Genomic DNA, 21,578 nt, shown 5'->3' with positions numbered 1-21,578 from the left:
CACTCTCTGGTTCTCTTTCGTTCTCTCTCCCCTTTTCCACTCCATCTGTCTGACTTTGTTGGATGATATACTGAAGAACCTTCTGGGAATATCAAATCATTAACCTGGAGGACAAGTATATCGCCTTTGTATGCAATTGTTCTATAGGACCTGTAAGAAATTGGCACACTGCTTTGAAGATTCTTTATTAAAGTATCAAAAAGGTAAGGAGACAACATTAACCCTCAAATATACACTCAATATTAAACCAGTCCAAAGCAGCTTAACTAACAGTTGACAAAGTGTTTTATTCTATGTTCTTTACATAGAATAGCTGGTCAATTATTTCTGTGTCTTGACTCACTGCTAGCATCATTCATAAGATCTTTCATTAGAAGGAAGCGTGGAGACCACATGGCTCATGGCAGCAAAGAGTAGTGATAACTGATTGAAGATATAATTCAGAGGGTAAAAAAAGTATAATTAAACTGCAGTTTTATATGCAGCCTTTCACTGTTAAGTTTCTGCTTTTGATGAACACTGAAGTGTTGTATATTATGTACAGTATATTATGTATTCATCCCTAGTAATAATTGTTCACAATGTTCAAACTACTGTTCATACATCCAGACTCTTATGGATTCCATTTGAATAATAATCATGAGAACATTTAAATAGCCCCTATAGCTACAATGATAATTTCATAGTTTACATGAATTATGAATTGTGATATTCATCAATGAGCATTTTCTGCCTCTTTTCCCAACAAACGCTCACATGATTCACAGGATTCACATGTGATGTGGACAGCATGTGGTGTGAAGTGATGAATAAAATGAGGATGATTAAGGTACACACTCTCACGGCGAAATCATAGGGATTCATAAGACTTTTCTAAATTTGGCTAATTCGTATGATATCATACGACTGCACTCGTATGAATTCGTATGACTTTCACTACAGCCAATGACGTTACTGGACATCATTTCTATCTAATACATGACAATTACTTGCTTCTGTAACACACAACAGCTTCCTATCATGTTTACACACTCTACTGATTGGTTAAGTTTAGATAAGGGGTTTGGGTGGGGGCATGATATTAATAATCATGTACTTAACGCCTCGTGCACTAAACTCATGCTTACATCCGCATTAGATATCTGGGCATTTGCACGTGATGAATTCGTATAAATTTATATGAAAAAAACTCGTACAAAATCATACAAAATAGCCAACTCGTAAAATATATACGAATTTTCATGAGACTGGGTTGGATTATTACACGATCCACCATATCACTATGCTTTTTATATAGTGTTATTTCACATACATATCCTCATCATTGCTATTCATAAAGGCTACACACACACACATGTTGAGCTGATCATATTTAAGAACGAAGTCATTCATTCAGTTCTGGTCTGTATTAAGAGCCACAAGCAATGATACTTTGGTTGTAGTATTTTAGTTCCACTTTATCATAAAGGTGCTTAATTTCAGCACATGATGCAATGGTCCTTTGTGGTCAGTTTTATCTCTGAATGTTTGGCAAAAATTTGTCCTACATAGTAAGTCTGTTCCGGTGAGATACCCATGCACAGTGCACATCTGTGTCAAATCTAACAGTGAGCAGATCCCTTTATCTAATTCACAGTAACTCAGCATTAAGGGTTGTGTCCTGTGATTCTCAGTAGTCTTCTGAAAATGGACGACATTCAGTTGATTTTCTTAGAAATATGGCACATTTCCAGTTTAGTTAAAATATCATTAGATGCAGTCTCCTCAAATAAAAAAAACTACAGATTACACACTTCTACATGCATTGTGTTTGGAAATATAAAGATTTGCTTTACCCATAAGGTATTGCAACAAAGGTGAAACAAATGCCAAAAACAGAAATGTAAGCCACTACAGCCCAAGCTTGCTGTGACTGAGGGCCACATGTATGTGAAGTACTGAGTCAGATAAGCTAGTTCCTGTCTGGCTGTAGTCTTTGTGTGAGAACATCCTGTTTGATGACGATAATCAATCATTTGAAATTGCAGTCTTTTTTATTATAGCCAAATGTATACCCATGTGAGCAAATGGCCTTATGTCTGCAAATACTGGCAACTCCTTTAGTGTTTATAGTACAAAGAAAAAATCCTGCATTTCATTCTGCCTTTCTTTTTTTTTACTCCATTAAAAAAGTCAGCTTTTGTGTCTGTTCTGTGGCCTTGTATGACCTGGAATGTACTTAAACCCCCATTGTAGTCCATTTGAATCCATCAGAATTTAGAATGTCCAAACGATTTCTGAAACTCATGCTTTGAAATGGCATAAAGCTTGATAAACGTATATAATTGAAAAATCCATACTGATCGACCACTAATCAGTAAGGTTTAATTTGTGTGAACATTAAACGCATTAGGTATCATGAACTAAAAATGAACAATATACTGTATTTTACCAGACCTAACCAGCAATTTTGGTTAACATTATTTTATAATAATTCAAATAACATAATAATTAAAAAAAAAAAATTTCATTGTTAGTTCACAGTGCAATTACTACTAATAATGGGGATGATGTGTCTCAATGTCTATGGTAGTTACAGCTTTAGGTTCATGTGATAGAAATAGTTGAAAACAGTTTTTTTTTAAAATATATTTTGTGGGTTAATTAAGGGTATCTCTCCTGGGTGAAACAGAACACCAATTAAGTTTATACTGGTAATAGCAGTGTCTTGTGCGACGATACAAAAGCATTATTGTTCACTAAGTATGCCCAGTGTTTTCTTAATTGGCCTGCAAATTGCTGTAACTATGTTTTGCATCCTATTTTCAATAATAAATTTTTGCCTACTAATGCTTGTAAGTTCAAAATGTTCCCAACATTTTGAATTCATCATCATTAGCATCAGTAAATTAATACAGAAATAAATTATAAAAATGCAAATGTAATTCCATGCCAATAAACAACAATTTTGTTTCCTGCCAAACCCATGTTTATATAATTTGTCCAGACAAATATTTAGCATCTGACACGTTTCCTGAATTTCATCAGCCAGGCAAGTATTTTGCCAAACACTTTGATGGCAAATAGCCTGTTGTACAGATTAATGACAGACTGATTCCTTTTGGAAATCTGTTATGCTCAGATAATCCACTTATGTGAATATTGCCTTTTTCATCCAGGGCTATTACAACACACAGGAAGCCTCTGGAATTAGTTAGGGGTGCCTATAATGTAGGTCAAGAGCAGAGGCTTATTCATAGCTACGTAATTACAATGAAGGCGAGATGCTTCTGTCTGCTAATATAAAAAAGTAATCTTTTTACAATGTGCATTAACAGTGCGCAAAATTCAGAGTAGCACAGACAAGCACATATTTGATATATTTCGGATATTTTCATTTCGTCATACTGTGAATACACACATTGTAAAAATACACACATTGTAAAAGGCTTAATTTGTCAGTTGGTGTTTTTCCAGGTCTTGTAAAAGCATGCCTTGTATAGCAGGTGCATGCAGGTAGCCTTAAAAAAAACCCTTATCTTCTTATCTCATTACTTACTGAACAAGAACTCACACATTTACCACCACACAAGAACACACACACACAATCCCCTAATGCCTTTTCCCACCCACTATAATACCTGGTTGTAGACACACCCTTTATCCAACTTTACACTCCTGTTTATTAAACAATAAATATTTCCACCCAAAGACTCATCCTAATTTGGGGTCAATGTCCTGTTCTCAATGTCTGTTTTTGAGAATATTATAACATGTATTAATGTCTAAACTCGTCGTTTGTATAACTGTATGTAGATGCATTATTTTCAACCTAAAATAGTGTGAAAAGAAAGATGAAGGGCAAAGACGAGGGCGTCACCAAACACAGAGTTATTACACCCGCGTGTCCACTCATCCCTCTTTGTTAGTGTCTCCATGCAGGGGGTAATCTTTCTAGCTCCCCTCCCCCCTTCTCAGGACACAGGTAAGCACTGACATGTGCTCAGACAGACTGGACAGCTTCACTACGGCAACACAGAAACAAACATTGAATGAATGAATATTTAGGATACACTCTACGTTCATAGGGTTTTCTGTAGGATTTCTCTTCTCACTGTGGTGAGTAGATGCCCTTTCATAGTAGTCACTTCCTCCTGGAATAAATGTGTGTGTGTGTGTGTGTGTGTGTGTGTGGGCGGGTTTGGGTGGTTTACGAGGAAATTTTCTTAGGTTACAAACTGGTAATTACAAGGGTATTATGCTATAAATGTGGTTTATGCGGAAATTTTTTGTATCCCCATAATTCCAATCGCTTAAAAAGTTAGGTTTAGGTTTAGGGGTAGGGTTAGGGTTAGGGTTAGGGGATAGAATCTATAGTTTGTTCAGTATAAAAATCATTATGTCTATGGAGAGTCCTCATAATGATAGCCGCACCAACAGTGTGTGTGTGTGTGTGTGTGTGTGTGTGTGTGTTTGAATAAAGGTGTGTAGGATGGTTGATCCTGTTTCAATAGTGATAAGGTCTTGCATCAGACAAGAGTCATGTGGCCAAGATTAGTCTGTTTAGCATACTTAACTTACATTGCTTAACAGTTTCTGTAACTAATCTAGCATGTTTTATTAATTTCACATTTCATTTAACCTCAATTGTTCATCCCTGCAGAAAAACAAAAACTAAACAAAAAACAGCTAAAACCAGCCAACCAGCATAGGCTGGTTTTAGCTGTTTTTTTGTTTTGTTTTTTACTTTTTCAGCAGGGATGAACAATTGAGGTTAAATGAAATGTAACTGGCCAGTTGATTTTTTTTAGACCAGCTAGCCAGCCATTTTATACCAGCTTGGCCAGGCTGGGAGACCAGCTAAGACCAGCTAAAACCAGTCTGACCAGCTTTGACCAAGCTGGTCGACCAGAAAACCAGCCAACAAGCTTAGGCTTTTCTTTTTTTTCCAGCATGTTTTCTCAGAGTAAACTTTACATGAATCTCTCTTTCTTAGACATATGATCACATAGTAACCAAACAGCTACAGACTTTCTGTGATGGAAAGCTTTACAAATGCACTTTACTCAGAAAAGCCAACTGTATGTCTCTCTTCCTTTCTCTTACTATAAACAAGATCGTTATGCATTTACGGAGAAATCACATTAGCTGAGCCAAGATTCCAATATGTTAAATTTACAAACGTATTGTGCAACATTTAACCACTGACAAAATTCTGACTAGACCAGACTAAAGCTTTTGGCAGGGCCCAAACTATTTGGCATTAAAATGTAAATAAAGCACTGAATGGATGTCAGGCATTTTGCCTATTAAGGTAATATCAAGAAAAACCACTTGGGAGTCTCAATGATCTGCCACTATCCTTTCATTCTCCATTCTGTCAAGCAAATTATTACAGAGTGTCTGTAAGTATTTCCTGACCTTCAAGCTTGAAATAGCATTTGTACATTTTTTTTCACAATTTGTTCCTTGTTATGCTCTGAGTGCAAGCTTAAGTTGCATCAGCCGTTTTTCTTGTCCGAGTGCACACTCAGCTCTAGGATGCACCCATGGGCGCTTGCAGGATTTCATTTGAGGTCTGCCTTGTACAACCTTATATCTAGGGGAGTCCGGGGGCATGCCAAAAGCGTTCAGTTCTGGTGACTTTGAGAAAGCATTTTTTTTCTTCTCAAGTACGAGTAGCGTTCATGTAACTATTGGCTAAAGCATTTCTTCCAGTAACCGTTCAGAACAGACGTGTTCTCGTGCTAAAAAAGCAAAACGCACCACAACGAACAGACCAGAACGCAGGTGTCTCAAGACGCGTTTTTATCAGTTGAAGTTCTTTTTTAACTTAAAGTAGCTTCTAAAAATGCAGCGCTCCCATGAGAGATCCTAAAAGCACAGTGAAACGTGACGCAGTTGTCAAAAGACATCCATCTAGCGAATGCTTACATGGAAAACAATTGAAAAACAGCGTGAGCGGATGCAAAAATACATTCAGTTTGAACAGCCCCTTGTTCACATGGCACAGCACTAGCTGAAATTTCTCAAAGTTACCTCTCAAAAAGACTTTTGTTTCAGTTGATTGTAGGTAAATCTCCACTGTATCCAGCGCTGTATTTGTAAATATCCCAATACTGTTTTACTGTGCGAGAAACCGCTCCAAATGATTCAGTGAGAGAGCGCTCTGAACGAATTGTACTGAATCACGAATCGATTCGATGTTTTGCAAGCCCATTTGGCGAATTCACTGAAAAGAACCGACTCGACGACTAATTTGCAAATTGGTCATCGCTAGTTCTTATAAACAGCCACGGGACACACTTCATGATTGATTGATGAAATATTCTGAGAGTAAATATTTCTCATGTCAGTCAGAGCGCTCATGGTGCGCACAATGTACTTTGAGCTGCAGGTGCCACTTATTCATAAGCACAACATACATGCTGGTTCCTCTGCTTTCTCTATGTTGTGACCATCACCATTTCAAACCACACTGAAGGAAAAGAGTAAAAAAAACCTGGGCATTGCTTTTCGTGGCTGCTTCATACATATTCATATACTATACAGTATATAGTTACTTCAAATAGTTTTACTGTGTATTTGACTTTGACTAATTGTTTAAATTGCTTGACAAAATGTTTTTTTAATTTAATGGTAGGCCTACTCTTTTAGCATTGACTTACCAACTTGCACCTAATTTCACCTCCCACATATTAGAATTACTGTGCATTTTTACTTTGTTAACTGTAAATAAAGCTTTAATTACAAACACTATAACAAGGAAAGAAGGTACTGTCCACAATTAATTTACGTATGTGAATTTGACACAAATACGCACATACTTACAGCTGTTTTACAGTGTATCAAGGCTAATCTTTCCATCAGGTGTCTTAATAGCATTCGGTAATACTCTGAGGAATGTTTTAAAGACATTTGGTAAATGTTAATGTTTTTTCCATTACTCTCTAAAACACTGCCTTCTGACTCCCCCCTCTCTCTCTCTCTCTCTCTCTCTCTTTCTCTCTCTCTCTCTCTCTCTCGCTCTCTCTCTCTCTCTCTGTCTCTCTCCCTCTGTCTCTCTCTCTTTCTCTCTCTCTCTCTCTCTCTCTCTCTATCTCTCTCTCTCTCTGTCTCTTTCTCTCTCTCTGTCTTCCTCTTATGTGTGTATATAAAGGTGTATGTTCCTGTCCTTTATGACACATTATTAGGCTACATTAAAGGATTATAGCAAGTGATTGCTATATTTTGCTGTTAAACAAGTTTGAGAATCACATCTGAAATTTTCACAGCCAGTGGACACATAATAGTCTGTACTAATCAGACTGAATGATTCTGACGATTCTGCATATCATTCATTTGGTACCTTATCACATAAATCAGACAAGAGAAATCTTATTTGACAATCCTTTGAATTCACAGTAAAATGGTAATTAATCCAAGAACTAAATTTTTCTGTGTTTCCAATTGTTTACAGAGTTTAACCTTGAAAACGGTGTTCTTTGGACTGTTGAACATTAAATAGACCAAAATGGAGCTACAGAAAATGTCAAACGGTCACCATGATCTCAGCCCTGAAAAAATCACCCTGGAGAGCGAGTAAGTTTGCAGACCAACACAACCATGAGGAACTATCTGAAAAACGTCCCCCAAGGATGTCTTCCTTTCCTCTACTAAATCATAAATCATATACAAATTTTACACAGTATATATTGTTGCATGACATAATCTGTTCTTGCCATGTAAATTCTGCATGTTAAAGTGGAGGTTTGTTTAAGAATATGTAGCATATTCCACTTTAGAGGCTTTTTTAAAGAAATAGTTCACCTAAAATTTTTTATTTTGTCATCATTTACTCATCATTTACTCATTCATTAATCATTCATTTAGTCATTCATTAATTGTATAAATAAGCAATAAATACTGATAATCAGTGGTTCATTTTGCATATATTACACAGATTTGATGGTCTTGAAAACATGATGGCATTGGGTGATACATTCCTTACCAATAAGAGCAATGGAAAGATAGAGACTCAGTTTACAGATGTGAGTACATGCAAATTTCAGAATTAATGTCACACAAACCTAGGCCTTTATGTGTATTGGCGGGGTGAAACTGATTAGAAGCTTACAGCACTCACAAACACAGCCTCATTTCAGTGTTATTATAAGTATAAGAAATAACAGTAGGAATAGCTTCTGATAAATCCACCTCAATATTTTTTGTGGAGTTACATGATCAAGTTAAGAAACTTTTGTATTCACAATTAATTATAAACACATTACCATCTATTTTTAAAGAGAGGTCAATCTCAGTGAGTGACAAATACCGTATATGACATTCCAATCATTTCAGTGTTTGCTTTGTGTATTTTAAGTACAGTTTGCTTAATAAACAAAAAACAAAAACAAAAAAACAAAAAAATTCATGACAAGTATGTCATTCATCTTTTTTTTCCAGTTTGAGGGAAAGACTTCGTTTGGAATGTCTATTTTCAACCTCAGTAATGCCATTATGGGCAGTGGAATTCTGGGATTGGCTTATGCCATGGCCAACACCGGAATCATTCTTTTTATGTAAGTCAGACTGCAATCATGCATACATTCACATGTGTGTTTGTTTATGTATTTCAAAGGGGGTTTATTTCTGTTACAGTATGAAATTTGTTGAAGATGACAACCAAAACGAGTGTTTATTTAGTCATAAACAAAAATGTACTGACTGAGTGTAAATCCCACCTGACCTGAAGAACCCTGTGCTCTCTCTAATATGTTCAGGTTTGTGCAAAGTAAAAGATGTAGGCAGATCATTTGAGGTTCCAATACGATGAAAGAATGGCTCTCTCTCGTGTGTGTGTGTGTGTGTGTGTGTGTGCACACGTGTGTGTCACATAAACACGACTCTGCCAGTCTGCTCACATGCAGCTATACAAATACAAGTCAAATATTTGCATGCTTCTTCTTGGGTGGCACAGAGGCAGCCAATTGTCAAGTAGAGCCACGTGAAACTCTCCTAAATATTTACTTGATTCTTTCTATTTCATTCTCAAGTCAGGAGGGGTGGTGGATGCCTGGGGATGTATACCTTTGTGGATACATAAAATGACTTACACTAACATATACTGTAACTACATTAGTGAGTAGCTTAGGATACAATGTAAATAAATCTTGCTGGGTGTGCTGAGAACAACAAATAAGAACAAGAGGTCTAAAAATAAAACACAATTCATCACAAATTAGTATTTATTAAAGGTATAGTTCACCTAAAAATGAAAAATTTCCCTCATCCCAAATGTATATGACGTTCCTTCTTCTGCAGAACCAAAATGAAGATTTTGAGAAGAATATCTCAGCTCTGTTGGTCCATACAATGCAAGTGAATGGTGACCAGAACTTTGAATCTCCAAAAATCACATAAGTCAGCACAAAAGTAATCCACAAGACTCCAGAGGTTAAAATCCATGTCTTCAGGAGCAATATGATAGATGTGGGTGAGAAACAAATCAATAATTAAGTCCTTTTATACCATTAATCTCCACTTTTACATTCTTCTTCTGTTTTTTTTTTTGGCAATTCACATTCTTCGTGCATACCGCCACCTACTGGTCAGGGCTGGTCAAAGGTGGAGATTTAAAGAACCAAAGCACTTAAATATTGATCTGTTTCTCACCCACACCTATCATATTGCGTCTGATGACATGGATTTCACCACTGGAGTCTTACTGATTACATTTGTTCTGCCTTTTTGTGATTTTTGGAGATTCAAAGTTCTAGCCACCATTCGTTTGCATTGTATGGACCTACAGAGCTGAGATATTCTTATCATACATGTCTGGGATGGCATGAGGGTAAATGATGAGAGAATTTTAATTTTTTGGGTGAACTATCCCTTTAACATTCAGCCTTGGAAGTGATCATTGTTGTCACAATGCAAGACTGTGACCAGGAGGAGGGCAGGGCTGGGCCATGAGGACACACGGCCGGCCCTGGATCGGGCTAATCAATCGGGAGGGGGATAAAGACGAGCCGGAGGCACCAGTTAAAGAGTGAGAGAGAGAGAGAGACGCACACAGCCGCATTGTGTGTGTCTGTTTGTCTTATGTTTTATGTTTGTTTTATGTTGAGTTTTGCATTAAAACTTTATGTTGGCTGTTACAATTATACCATTACAAAGACTTTACACAGTTCATGATCTGACTGAAGTCATGCTAGTTTGGGTATAAGGTAATGCATGATTTGTTAATTCTACTTGCATTTATAGATTTGAGATAATGTTTTATATAAATCTTTTTTTGGTATAGGAACCCAAACTTCACTGTGTCTCCATAATGTGAACACATACTGTAGGCCTACACACAAACATACTCACAATCACACAGCCTGCTGTTGCAAATGAGATCTGTGAGAGTTATAAATAGCCTGCTCTGATCAAATCAGAGTCTGTTTGTCTGGTAAAACCAGGCCAAGCTGGAGTTAAAAGAGTAGATCGTTAAAAAAAGTGGGCTGGTGGTTTCTTCCTGGGCAGCTGCTTGAAAGCATATCTGGGAGACCAGGTGGCAGTGTTCAGCCAGAAAAGATGGAATTGTTAAATTAATAACTGTTGATTTCACAAATATTTGCCATAGGCTGTCGTGGTGGTGTCTTTATGGGTTATAGCCAAGGCTACTTTGGATGTGTACACTTTTAAGGGCTGTTCACACCGAATGTGTGTTTTTTTTTTTTTGTGTCTCATCTGCACTGTTTTTCAATAGTTTTCCTAAGTAAACATGAGCCCCTGAGCTTGTCTGATGCATCATTAATTAGATTAGATGTTAGATTTGTGTCTCCTTCATTATGGCCTTGACGTCTGACGTTTATAACCCTGATCAGTGTGATCAGCTTATCACATATCTGAAAGAAAAAATGACACAAGGCATGATGATATCTAAAGATTCTAGCATGAAACTTCATGGAAGCTGACCTGTTAGAAAGAAAGAAAGAAAGAAAGAAAGAAAGGGATATGATTTGATGATGCAATTTGGTTTGAAATTCCACTGAATTGTCTGGTAATAAAGAATAGCTGTCCATTCATGTTACCACCAAGTTTATCCAGGGATACTGCATTTTGTTGTTGTTGCTTTTTGTTTTTTAAGCTGAAATTCCTTTTTTTTTCCTTCTCCAGAATCCTATTAATATCAATTGCTCTGCTGTCTGCTTACTCCATTCACATTCTTCTGAAGAGCGCTGGAGTTGTTGGTAAGATACACCTATTTTGTGTCTCTCTCTCTTCTCATGGATGGGTCTAAGGGGCATTGCCCCCCTAGATTTGCCTAGAGACCAATAGACTCCTAAACATTCAAGTGCCCCACCAAAGACTGCATCCTAGCACCAGCCCTGTCTCTCTTTTTTTTTTTTTTCTCTCCTCACAATCCTGATAACATTTGTAATAATACTATAATGATACACTATAATTGTAACAGTACTATAACTTTCTTCTTAATTTAATGTGGCATTTGTTTGTGTGTTTAGGGATCCGTGCATATGAACAGCTTGGGTCCCGTGCATTTGGTCCACCTGGGAAAGTCTTAGCAGCGTGTATAATAACATTGCATAACATTGGAGGTAACATTAAATGCATTATTACTTGCATTAGGTACAATGTCAGAAGGCATTACAGCTGATGTAATTTGCAACACCGTATCAAACTCAGATGCTCTGGTAATTATTTCAAGATAAATGAAATGTTCTTTCCTTAATCCAACAGCAATGTCCAGTTACCTCTTCATTGTGAAGATAGAGTTACCTTATATTATTCAGGGTCTTATGGGGATACCAGACAACAAGTGAGTACCACGTAATAAACAGAACATAGCAGTCATCCTTTAAAGTTTTATGAGTCTGTGGCTAAAATAAACTTTCATGGTCATATATCAATCTCACAATTTCATGGCATCTTGTGTAATATGTCTATTCTGTCTTCATCAGCCAGTGGTATGTTGACGGGAGGTATCTCATCATCTTTGTTAGTGTCTTTGTCATTCTTCCATTGGCATTCATGAAACGGCTTGGTATGTTTCTTCCTCTTCTTTTCTCTCATTTATTCATTCTTTTTGTTTTCTGCCACTGTCATTCCATCATATTTCATTATCATTCACATTTATATACCCTGAAGTGCTTGATTGAGTGTTTGAGACATGAGCTAAGGAAGCGTTTTAATAAATTTGGCAATTATTATTGCTTATTACTAATTTATTTAGTTTACTCGTTTATGCAAAGCATCTTACAGTAAACTTAATACAGGGATAATAACCAAAAACCTGGGGGTTAAAGGAATAGTTCACCCATAAATAAAAATTCTCTCATCATTTACTCACCCTCATACCATCCCAGATGTGTGTGACTTTCTTTCTTCTGCAGAAGAACACAAATGAAGATTTTCAGAAGAATATCTCAGCTCTGTTGGTCCTCACAATGCAAGTGAAAGGTGATCAAAAGGTCCAAATATCACATAAAGGCATCATAAAAGTAATCCATAAGACTCCAGTAGTTTAATCAATGTTTTCTGAAGCGATTCAATGCATTTTTTGGTGAGATGAAACCAACATTTTTAATTCCTTTTCACCGTACATCTTGCCACTGCAGTCTCTAGGCAAGATCGTGATTTCAAGCTCAATTACACTTCCTAGTGCTTGATGCATGTGCAGATTGGATCGCTTCAGATGACTTTGATTAAACCACTGTAGTCATATGGATTACTTTTATGATGCCTTTATGTGATATTTGGACCTTCAGTTCTGGCCACCATTCACTTGCATTGTATGGACCTACAAAGCTGAAATTTTCTTCTACAAACCTTTGTTTGTGTTCAGCAGAAAAAAGAAAGTCCTACAACTCTTGGATGGCATGAGGGTGAGTAAATGATGAGAGAATTTTCATTTTTGGGTGAACTATCCCTTTAATCCCTTAAAACTTTTCGTCATCATTTACTGACCTTCATGTTGTTCCAAACCCCTATGGCTTTTTTTTCTTCCATGTAATACAAAAGGAGATGTTAGGCAGAATTTTAGCCTCAGAAACCCTTTCGTGCATCTTTTTTTTCTTTACATTAAAAGTGAATGGTGACTGAGGCTGTTGTAATGGTGGCCAGCTGGTACGTGATAGCTGTGCAGTGTGTACACCTCACTGTCCTGGCCTTAAGAGGCGCACTAGCGACCGAGGCTAGAGGCCATGGGTTTTATAGCCTCCTTGCTAGCGCGTCCACCTCCCATGCCATGGATCTCCGGTTTGAATCCCACTCAGAGTGGGTTGGACCGGTCACACTGGGCCCAATTTTAAGAGCACTAGCATTAAGCACAGCGTTATGCCATAAGTCATAACGGCAAAGTCAGTGGGCATGGCCATTACATTTTGGTATTTTCATGAAAGCATGCGCTAAGTCTAGGCGCAAGTAGGTTTGGTGAAATGGCATGCGCAACATGCAAATTGGCTGGATTAGGTACAATTTAATTCTGAGGTTTTCTCTGGTTATTTCACCATCTGCGTCCCATTATATAGTCCATTCCCTGTCAAGCACCAGAGATATAAACAAAGACAGCACATTCATAAGACTGTATGAAATGAATTAGAAGAATAGAAAATTACATTCTTATATGTAGTATTAACCTCTTAACCAAGGGTGGGTCAAAATGACCCACTTGCCTATTTATTTACATTTAATTTATGTTTAATGCATGTTTAAACTGTGAACTGGGTGCTGTCCTTTCCTGCATATCGCTGCCCCCTTCGCGGCGCCTTTTTATGGCTCGTTCTGCATAACGCGCCGGTCCATTTCAGCGTATCGCGGCCCATTTGGCCCCGTTTCGCAGCCAGCCCTTCGGGAAAAGTCCCGGTTCTCCCGATGGCCAGTCCGCCCCTGGGTATAGGATTTGCATGGATTTGGTTCTGCTTGCTCGTCTGATATCAGACAGTTTTTTAAAAAGCGAACACAAACACCACAGACATCGTGAGCTGAAAAAGAGAATGAAGCATCAGTAAACACTTCCTCAGGCTTGAGGCAGCTGCAGTCCGCACCTGAATGTTCATCTGACCCAGGCAGACTACTCAGGTTTAGTGCATAGCAGTTATTTAGGCTGAAGACAGTAGCCTACCAACTGCAAAGATATACAACTACAGCTAACTTCGTAAATGAATTAGGTTATATGTATTATCTTTTTTAATGTCTCTTTTAACATAGGATGATAGCTGATATTATCAATATTATTCTCAGTTAAATATAACTATAGGTCTGCTCGTCTGCAACATGCTAACACTGACAAAATCAACTTAGTTAAGTCAAGTATATAAGTCAAGCCCCAGATGCTGTTTTGTATATTTCTTTTAAACTTAAATAATAATTGAAAGAGAATTGGAATGTATTTGTGAGCTTATTTGTAGTACATCAAGATTACATAAATGTATGTGTTTATACGGCGATCGAAGCAGGGGAGAGCGAGGTTTGAGGAAGTGGCTAAAGACCCTGGGTGAACGGCAGAGCATAAGCTCTGAAAAATGACTACATCAGTTTGCATTTGTATGGGGAAAAAATGAACAGAAGCACCTTTATTGTAAGTAAAAGTTTATTTCCATTGCAACATTTCAAATTGCATTGTTCTTTTCACATTGTTTATAAAATGCATAAATATATATGGAATGCATTATAATATATTCCCAAATAAAAAAAATAAAAAATATCATCATGTATATTTTGGTTTATGTGGTATTTTTACATTGAAATATAAACAAATTGTGTGTTTTGAACCACTTTGATAATTGGTTTACGGAGTTACTACAAGTGGTCTATTGGCGCCTCCAAGTGGCCTTCTTTTGGAAGTACACTTACATAAATCATTATGGAACAAAGAGTTTTGGTCATATCGACTTCAAAATTGTGTCAGACCTTCATTAGACATGTGGCTTTGTAACAGATGTGTTTTTGGGGCAATGCGCATAGTTTTGCATGTGAAAAAATAAATAATATTTTATACTAAGTGTCTACTTTCAAACAAGCCCAAGTTTGTGTTTGTAGACCAAAGTTTTCAAGAACTGGAAGAGTTTTTCTTTGGGTATGTCGTTTTCAAGCTCATGCACAAAAAGAGGCCGGATGTTAAGAGGTTAACTGTGTTTTGATGGTTGTCAGGCATATTTCAACGATAGTGACACGCTCCTTTTATATGCATGAGAAATGTGATTCTTGTTGGATGTAGACTCCATTAAATTACAGAGAATGTAAGAATTATTAATCATTTTCATCTACTGACACACAAATCATGGCTTGTATTAACAGTGATTGTATCGACACGCACTTCACTTCTACCGGTCCATTTTGATTTTGAAAAATTTTGTTAATTTATTGAAACACGAAAAAATTAACCAAAAATATTTCTAAATAGAAATTACACTTCAAACTACATGAAAATAAAATAAAAATAACTAAGTGGTCAAAAATAATACCAATTCAAAAACATTTTACTCTCTCCAAAACTTCGTTTTGCAGTGACTTAAAAATCACTCTACAACAGCAGGTGAAAAAATACCATTGCAAAATAGATCATAAATACGACTGTAAATTTAAACATAATAATAATAAATGAAAAATAAACCATGACCTATAATTTAACACATCTCTCATAATTTTTTTCTTCATATAAGATGGCTACATCTCTAATCGTCAGGGACATAATTTGATGTTCCACTATATTTTTAGAGTTTGGACATGAGCTTTAATACCCCCTGCTGGTGGAATCTTGTAGTTTAAACTTTGCGCTGATGGTTTTCAAACGTCTAGGGAAATAGCAAATTGTGCTTTGCGCCACTTCATTTACATACAATGCACCCATCGTTTGTGCGCATACATCCACAATAGCGTAAAAACTCCCACCCACTTGCATTTTGAGCTGTCACAAAAATTGCGATTAGAATTAGGGCACGAAAATTGGATCAGTCGTTGCGCACGGTCATTGCGCATAGCGCTGCGCTTTGAACGCTCACGAAAATAGAGCCCACTGTCATTCTTCCTAACATCTCCTTTTGTGTTCAATGGAAGAAAGAAAGTCATACAGACTTGGAACAACATGAGGGTGAGTAAATGATGACAGAATTTTCAAAAATATCCCTTTAAGTGCCTTGCACAAGGACACAGTGGTGAAAGTTCAAAAAAGCCTTTTGGTTACCAGAATGGTTTTTACCTACTAGGCTGCACTACCTCATAATAATTGCATTTACATTATATTTATGCATTTGTCAGACGCTTTTGTCCAAAGCAACTTGTAATAGGTTCAAGCTATACATTTGATAAGTCCATACATTCCCTGGGAATCAAACCCCAAATGTGGTGCTGTTAGTGCCATGCTCTACTAGCTGAGCTACAGGAACACTATTAATCCTGAAACAATTATTACAACTATCATCCCTTTTAGGGTATCTGGGATACACCAGTGGCTTCTCCCTCAGCTGCATGGTCTTCTTCCTCATATCTGTGAGTCCACTCTCCATCCATCTATCCAAATCACAACAATACCAATCTACAGCAATTATGGCAACCATGTCATTGTCACTAATTGAAATATCTTACTGCATTGTGTCTTATTAGGTGATCTACAAGAAGTTTGTCACAGAGTGTTCTAAAGAACACGGCAATATCGAAACTATGCTCAACCAAACTTTGTTTGACCAAACCATATACAACTCCACCTCTGACATATGTGAAGCTAAACTTGTCACTTTCAACCCACAGGTGAGAAATTTTATGTCAACCACAAATCAGGCATGAGGCAAAGAGAATTAATATCTGGACTCAAGAGTTGCTTTCACTTTAAATGCAGTAAATGAATTTGTTGTTTCCGTGTTTTTAATGCAGACGGCTTTTACCATTCCCATTATTGCGTTTGCATTTGTATGTCACCCTGAAGTGCTGCCCATCTATACAGAACTCAACAAGTAAGCTTGCTTACCAAGTTTGGTTCATGCACAGTAATCTTTGATTGATTGATTGATTAATTTAAATGTTTGCATTTTTTATTTTTTTTTGTCTCCCTGTTACATCAGGCCAACCAAGCAACGCATGCAAAATGTCGCTAATATCTCTATCACGGCCATGTTTGTCATGTACCTGCTGACTGCCATCTTTGGCTACCTTACCTTCTATAGTAAGACAATCAAAAAGTACCAGACATGTTCCAAAAAGTAACATGGTATTACTGAGGTTGCTGTGGTGGTTGTCATATTGATCGCTCTGTGAATTTAGCGACAGTTGGTCGAAAGTTCTGCAGCTTCAAGCACTGCCCCCAGTGGTCGAAGCTGGAAATGTTGTTGAATGTATGGCAACGTATGAGCTCCAGTTTTTGTTTGAAATGTCCACAGAGAAGTGCCAAAAGCGAGTTGTATTTTTAGTTGTAAATGATTTAATATAGTCAACAGGAATGTGAATTTTATTAACCCTACACCCTAACCCCAAACCCAACCCTAAATATAACCGAGTAAAAATGTACATTTTAGAGTGAAAATTAAACCTCAGAATCACGCACATTGTTAATGTGAAGCGATTACTTCTTGGCTACCATGGGACTAGAACCTGTGTTTTTGAGGCAGATTGCACAACATGCACAAGCGGGAAAGGTAATCATTAATGAATTGATGCAAAAATGTCTTATGGGGGATGACGCTTGTAAATAATTCGGCAGAGTGGGGTCGATTTCAGGGTACATGAACTGTTGACATGGTACCATGGTAATACTATTGTTTTTGGACATCCATTATAACATTGTACTTTTGTAGTATATTGGAGTACTATTTAAAAACCACGGTACAATACCATGGTACTTTCACCTGATACCATCACTGCACCTTGCTACCACCATAGTACTTTTTAAGGGTTGTTTTAAATATTTTTTTTAAATGGAAAGAAGTTGTTAAAGATCTACACTGAGAAATGTAATATATAAATAATATTTATGTCACACAATAATGGGCATGTGTCTGTGTGTATACATGTGTATATAGAAAGTACGGATTCAGAGCTTCTGAAGATGTACAGCAAAACAGACACACTGATGCTGTGTGTTCGGTTGGCTGTGCTGGTGGCAGTGACACTGACCGTCCCTGTCGTTCTTTTTCCGGTACTGCGCACACAAATATAAACTCAAACTGCACACCCTCTCTCAGTTTATCTGTTGTTTACACACTATTAATGCATATAACTTCTCATCTAGTGCAAGACATATGCTTTTTGTTTTTGTGTGTCTTTTTTCAGATCCGCCGTGCTGTCCTGCAGCTTTTATTCTCTGATAAGCCCTTCCACTGGGTACGTCACATTTCCATTGCTGTGTTTCTCCTCTTTGTCGTCAACCTGCTTGTCATCTTCGTGCCCAACATTCGTGACATCTTCGGCTTTATCGGTAAGCCTCTCAAACTATAAAAATTTGGATTATAATGTAAATTCATAATCCAAATTAATATTCTCTGAAAACAGAATTCAAGTGTATCGTTTTTGTCTGTGTTTTAGGTGCTACATCTGCTCCCAGCCTTATTTTCATTCTGCCGGGATTATTTTACATCCGCATAGTCCCTGAAGAACAGGAGCCATTGAAATCACGACCAAAGATCCAGGTCATTAAGCCAGAAAGAATCTAATTTTACACCACTCTCATAGATCTAGAACTATGAAAAACAACTTAACCAGCCTAAGATGGTTTGTTGGTTTTACCTGATTTAAGCTGGTCTCCCAACCTGGCCAGTCTGGTTAAAGTTGATTTTACCTCAAATGTTTAAATATATATATATATATATATATATATGTATACACAGTAGGGTTACTCTGTCTCTTCCTCACTTCCTGTCATGTTTTCCAGGTGATTACATTTGTGATAGTGGGTTTCATCTTCATGATTATGAGCATTACGTTCATCATAGTGGAGTGGGTGACAGGAAGGAAGACCATGGGTGGCCACTGACAGAGCTGACAGAGCAACAGAAGTCAAGAACCTGAAGACCAGATTCTAACAGAACACACACTGTAAAAGCTGTAACCTCTGAACCAGTACAGCAACTGCAACCCTCTAAAAATAACTGTCAGACCTGTGGAGCAGTGGTTGTGCCCAAGGCGGTGATCCCTAAGAGCTGTACGTCTAAATTCAGTTTTTACATGACAGATATCAAATCAGATAACTCTTAATTTCAGTGAATCCAGAATAAGATGGTCTTCAAGGAAACTAGTTACCAGGCTTAACAATCCAAAGCAGCAACAATGTACACACGCTCTTGACACGTTAGTGCCATAATGTTCGTGCATGTGATGTAGGACAGTGCCCCCTCTCTCTACCCAATAATTTGATGTTGTAATTTTTTTTTCCTTCCTATTTCTGCACCAATAAGGAGCTCATACACACAGTACTGTGCAAAAGTTTTAGGCATTTGTGAAAAATGTTGCATAGTGAGGATGTCTTCAAAATTAATGCCATAAATAGTTTTAATTTATCAATTAACATCATACAAAGTTCAGTAAACATAAGAAAAAAAGAAAAGCTGAGTCAATATGTGGTGTGACCACCTTTACCTTCCAAATAGCACCAATTCTACCAACACCTGGACACAGTTTTTCTTGGTTGTTGGCAGATGGGATGATCCAAGCTTCTTGAAGAACTTGCAACAGTTCTTCTGTCTGTTTAGTCTGCCTCAGTTGCTTCTGTCTCTTCGGGTAATCCCAGACTGACTCAATGATGTTGAGATCTGGGCTCTGTGGGGGCCATATCTGTTGTAGGGGTCCTTGTTCTTCTTCTATTCAATTTGTAAGTTCGAATCCAGGGCGTGCTGAGTGACTCCAGTCAGGCTTCCTAAGCAACCAATTTGCCCGGTTGCTAGGGTGAGTAGAGTCATGTTGGGTTAACCTCCTCGTTGTCGCTATTTTGTGGTTCTCGCTCTCGGTGGGGGCGTGGTGAGTTGTGCGTGGATAAGCCTCCACACGCGCTAGGTCTCCGTGGTAACGTGCTCGACAAGCCACGTGATAAAATGCGCGGATTGACGTCTCGGACGCAGAGGCAACTGAGATTCATCCTTCACCACCCGGATTGAGGCGAGTCACTATGCCACCATGAGGACCTAGAGTGCATGGGAATTGGGCATACCAAAATTGGGGAGAAAAATAAATAAATAACAATTTTAAGACATAAAATGTAATGCGCCTAAAACTTTTGCACAGTACTCTATATATAAATATATAGTATTAAAACTGGTTTTAACTACACAGTTATTGGTGTTTTTAAACAACACATAACTTCTCTGAAAATGTGATTAAATATTATGCAAATATTATCCTTTTTTTTCTACCTCTGAGGAGTTTAACAGTGACCGTTAGAGTTGTTTTGTTTTGTTTAATTTGATCATAGTGCATGTGAGTTTTTGTGAACTGTGTTCTGTCGATCCTCATATATATTATATTATTTAAATAGGAAAATTTACAGTTTTATTTTGAATTTATGCATTGTCCTTCAGAACAATATCTGAAGTAATTTTTTGTTTTGTTACACCCATTAAACAAATTAAATGTACAGAATGAGGGAGTCATATTTCTGTAGCTGTACATGTTTTCATCACTCAAAATATACAATACATTTACTCTGTTTTAGAGAGAAGGCAGAATGCATTGTCTGAATACTAATCCTGTAATATTCAAAGACAATCTAAACACTTTTTTTTCATGTTGAGTGTAATTTTGTATGTTGGAAATGTCGTTTAACATCATCAAAATGTAGAATACTTGTAATACACTTAAAAATTTGTGGCTTGCTTGTTTGTTTCTGGTTTGCATAGTTATTTTGTCTTTTAGTGTCATTAAAATTCCACTCCTGAAATGGACCAGACGGCAAAAAATTCTGGGTAACACTTCATGTAAAGGTCACCACAACATTATGTGGCATAGGTGCAAATAGCCATACGCTTCCATAAATGTTTATGTGTTCATAATTTATGCACATATCTGTCTGTCCTCATCAGTATCTGTGAGTTTGTACATACCAGGAATAAAAGTGGCCCCTGTTTGACCTGAAAAAACATTTTCATAAAAAAATGAAAAATAAAGTTTGTGCTTGTTTTTGTATAGTCTTTTCATGTACATATTGTGAAATGGTGAACAAACGTTCTATGAATTATTATGCTACATGTACATCTGCTTGTCATTATATGTACATATTTTACTTTTATTTAGCTCTAATTGGACCTGAATGTAAGAAATATGAAATATGTAATTCTCAATGGAGCAATAATTTGTGCAAAGCTTATAAAGTGGTTCAAATCATTTCACATGATTATTTTTTCAAAGTGCCTAAATTTGAAAGAGATTCTTGCATTTGACTTGGATTTATGTTCAGAAACCTTTTATAGTCGAATACATTTCTCTCTGACTTTTAACTAATAAAGCTGAAAGACTATTAAATGTTTAAAGATGACTTGTTTGATCTCATTTTAGTAATTACTCAGTGCTTTTGTTTTCTTCATACAGGAACTGACCAACAGAAGTTTATGTTATAACAGTTGTACACTGTATTCAGTAAAGGCTGTTTTGATGAGTTCATTGCAACAATTGGGGCGGCCCTCAGGGTACTTCCG

At 37.1% G+C, this 21,578-nt stretch overlaps 1 protein-coding gene across 3 annotated transcripts; it reads left to right on the top strand.

The window, feature by feature from the left end:
• LOC127424280 (sodium-coupled neutral amino acid transporter 5-like) lies at nucleotides 1–21,413 on the top strand. Of its 3 annotated transcripts, XM_051669313.1 has the most exons (17): nucleotides 1–203; nucleotides 768–829; nucleotides 7,439–7,560; nucleotides 7,922–8,009; nucleotides 8,425–8,540; nucleotides 11,125–11,198; nucleotides 11,472–11,564; nucleotides 11,707–11,785; nucleotides 11,928–12,010; nucleotides 16,397–16,455; nucleotides 16,570–16,713; nucleotides 16,837–16,916; nucleotides 17,025–17,125; nucleotides 17,979–18,094; nucleotides 18,229–18,373; nucleotides 18,481–18,584; nucleotides 18,827–21,413. In XM_051669313.1, the coding sequence occupies exons 3-17, from the start codon at nucleotides 7,493–7,495 to the stop codon at nucleotides 18,926–18,928; spliced, it is 1,452 nt and encodes a 483-aa protein (XP_051525273.1). In that variant the 5' UTR covers nucleotides 1–203; nucleotides 768–829; nucleotides 7,439–7,492; the 3' UTR covers nucleotides 18,929–21,413. The 3 variants fall into 3 exon arrangements, with proteins under 3 accessions (XP_051525273.1, XP_051525271.1, XP_051525274.1); XM_051669311.1 differs by lacking the exon at nucleotides 768–829; XM_051669314.1 differs by lacking the exons at nucleotides 1–203; nucleotides 768–829 and adding an exon at nucleotides 3,896–4,098.
• The last annotated feature ends 165 nt before the right edge of the window (nucleotides 21,414–21,578 follow it).

This window comes from Myxocyprinus asiaticus, chromosome 33, assembly GCF_019703515.2.
Source record: "Myxocyprinus asiaticus isolate MX2 ecotype Aquarium Trade chromosome 33, UBuf_Myxa_2, whole genome shotgun sequence".
In the NCBI taxonomy this organism is placed as follows: Eukaryota; Metazoa; Chordata; class Actinopteri; order Cypriniformes; family Catostomidae; genus Myxocyprinus; species Myxocyprinus asiaticus.
The sequence above is the reverse complement of the archived record's forward strand: the minus strand, read 5'-3'. Positions and strand labels throughout refer to the sequence as shown.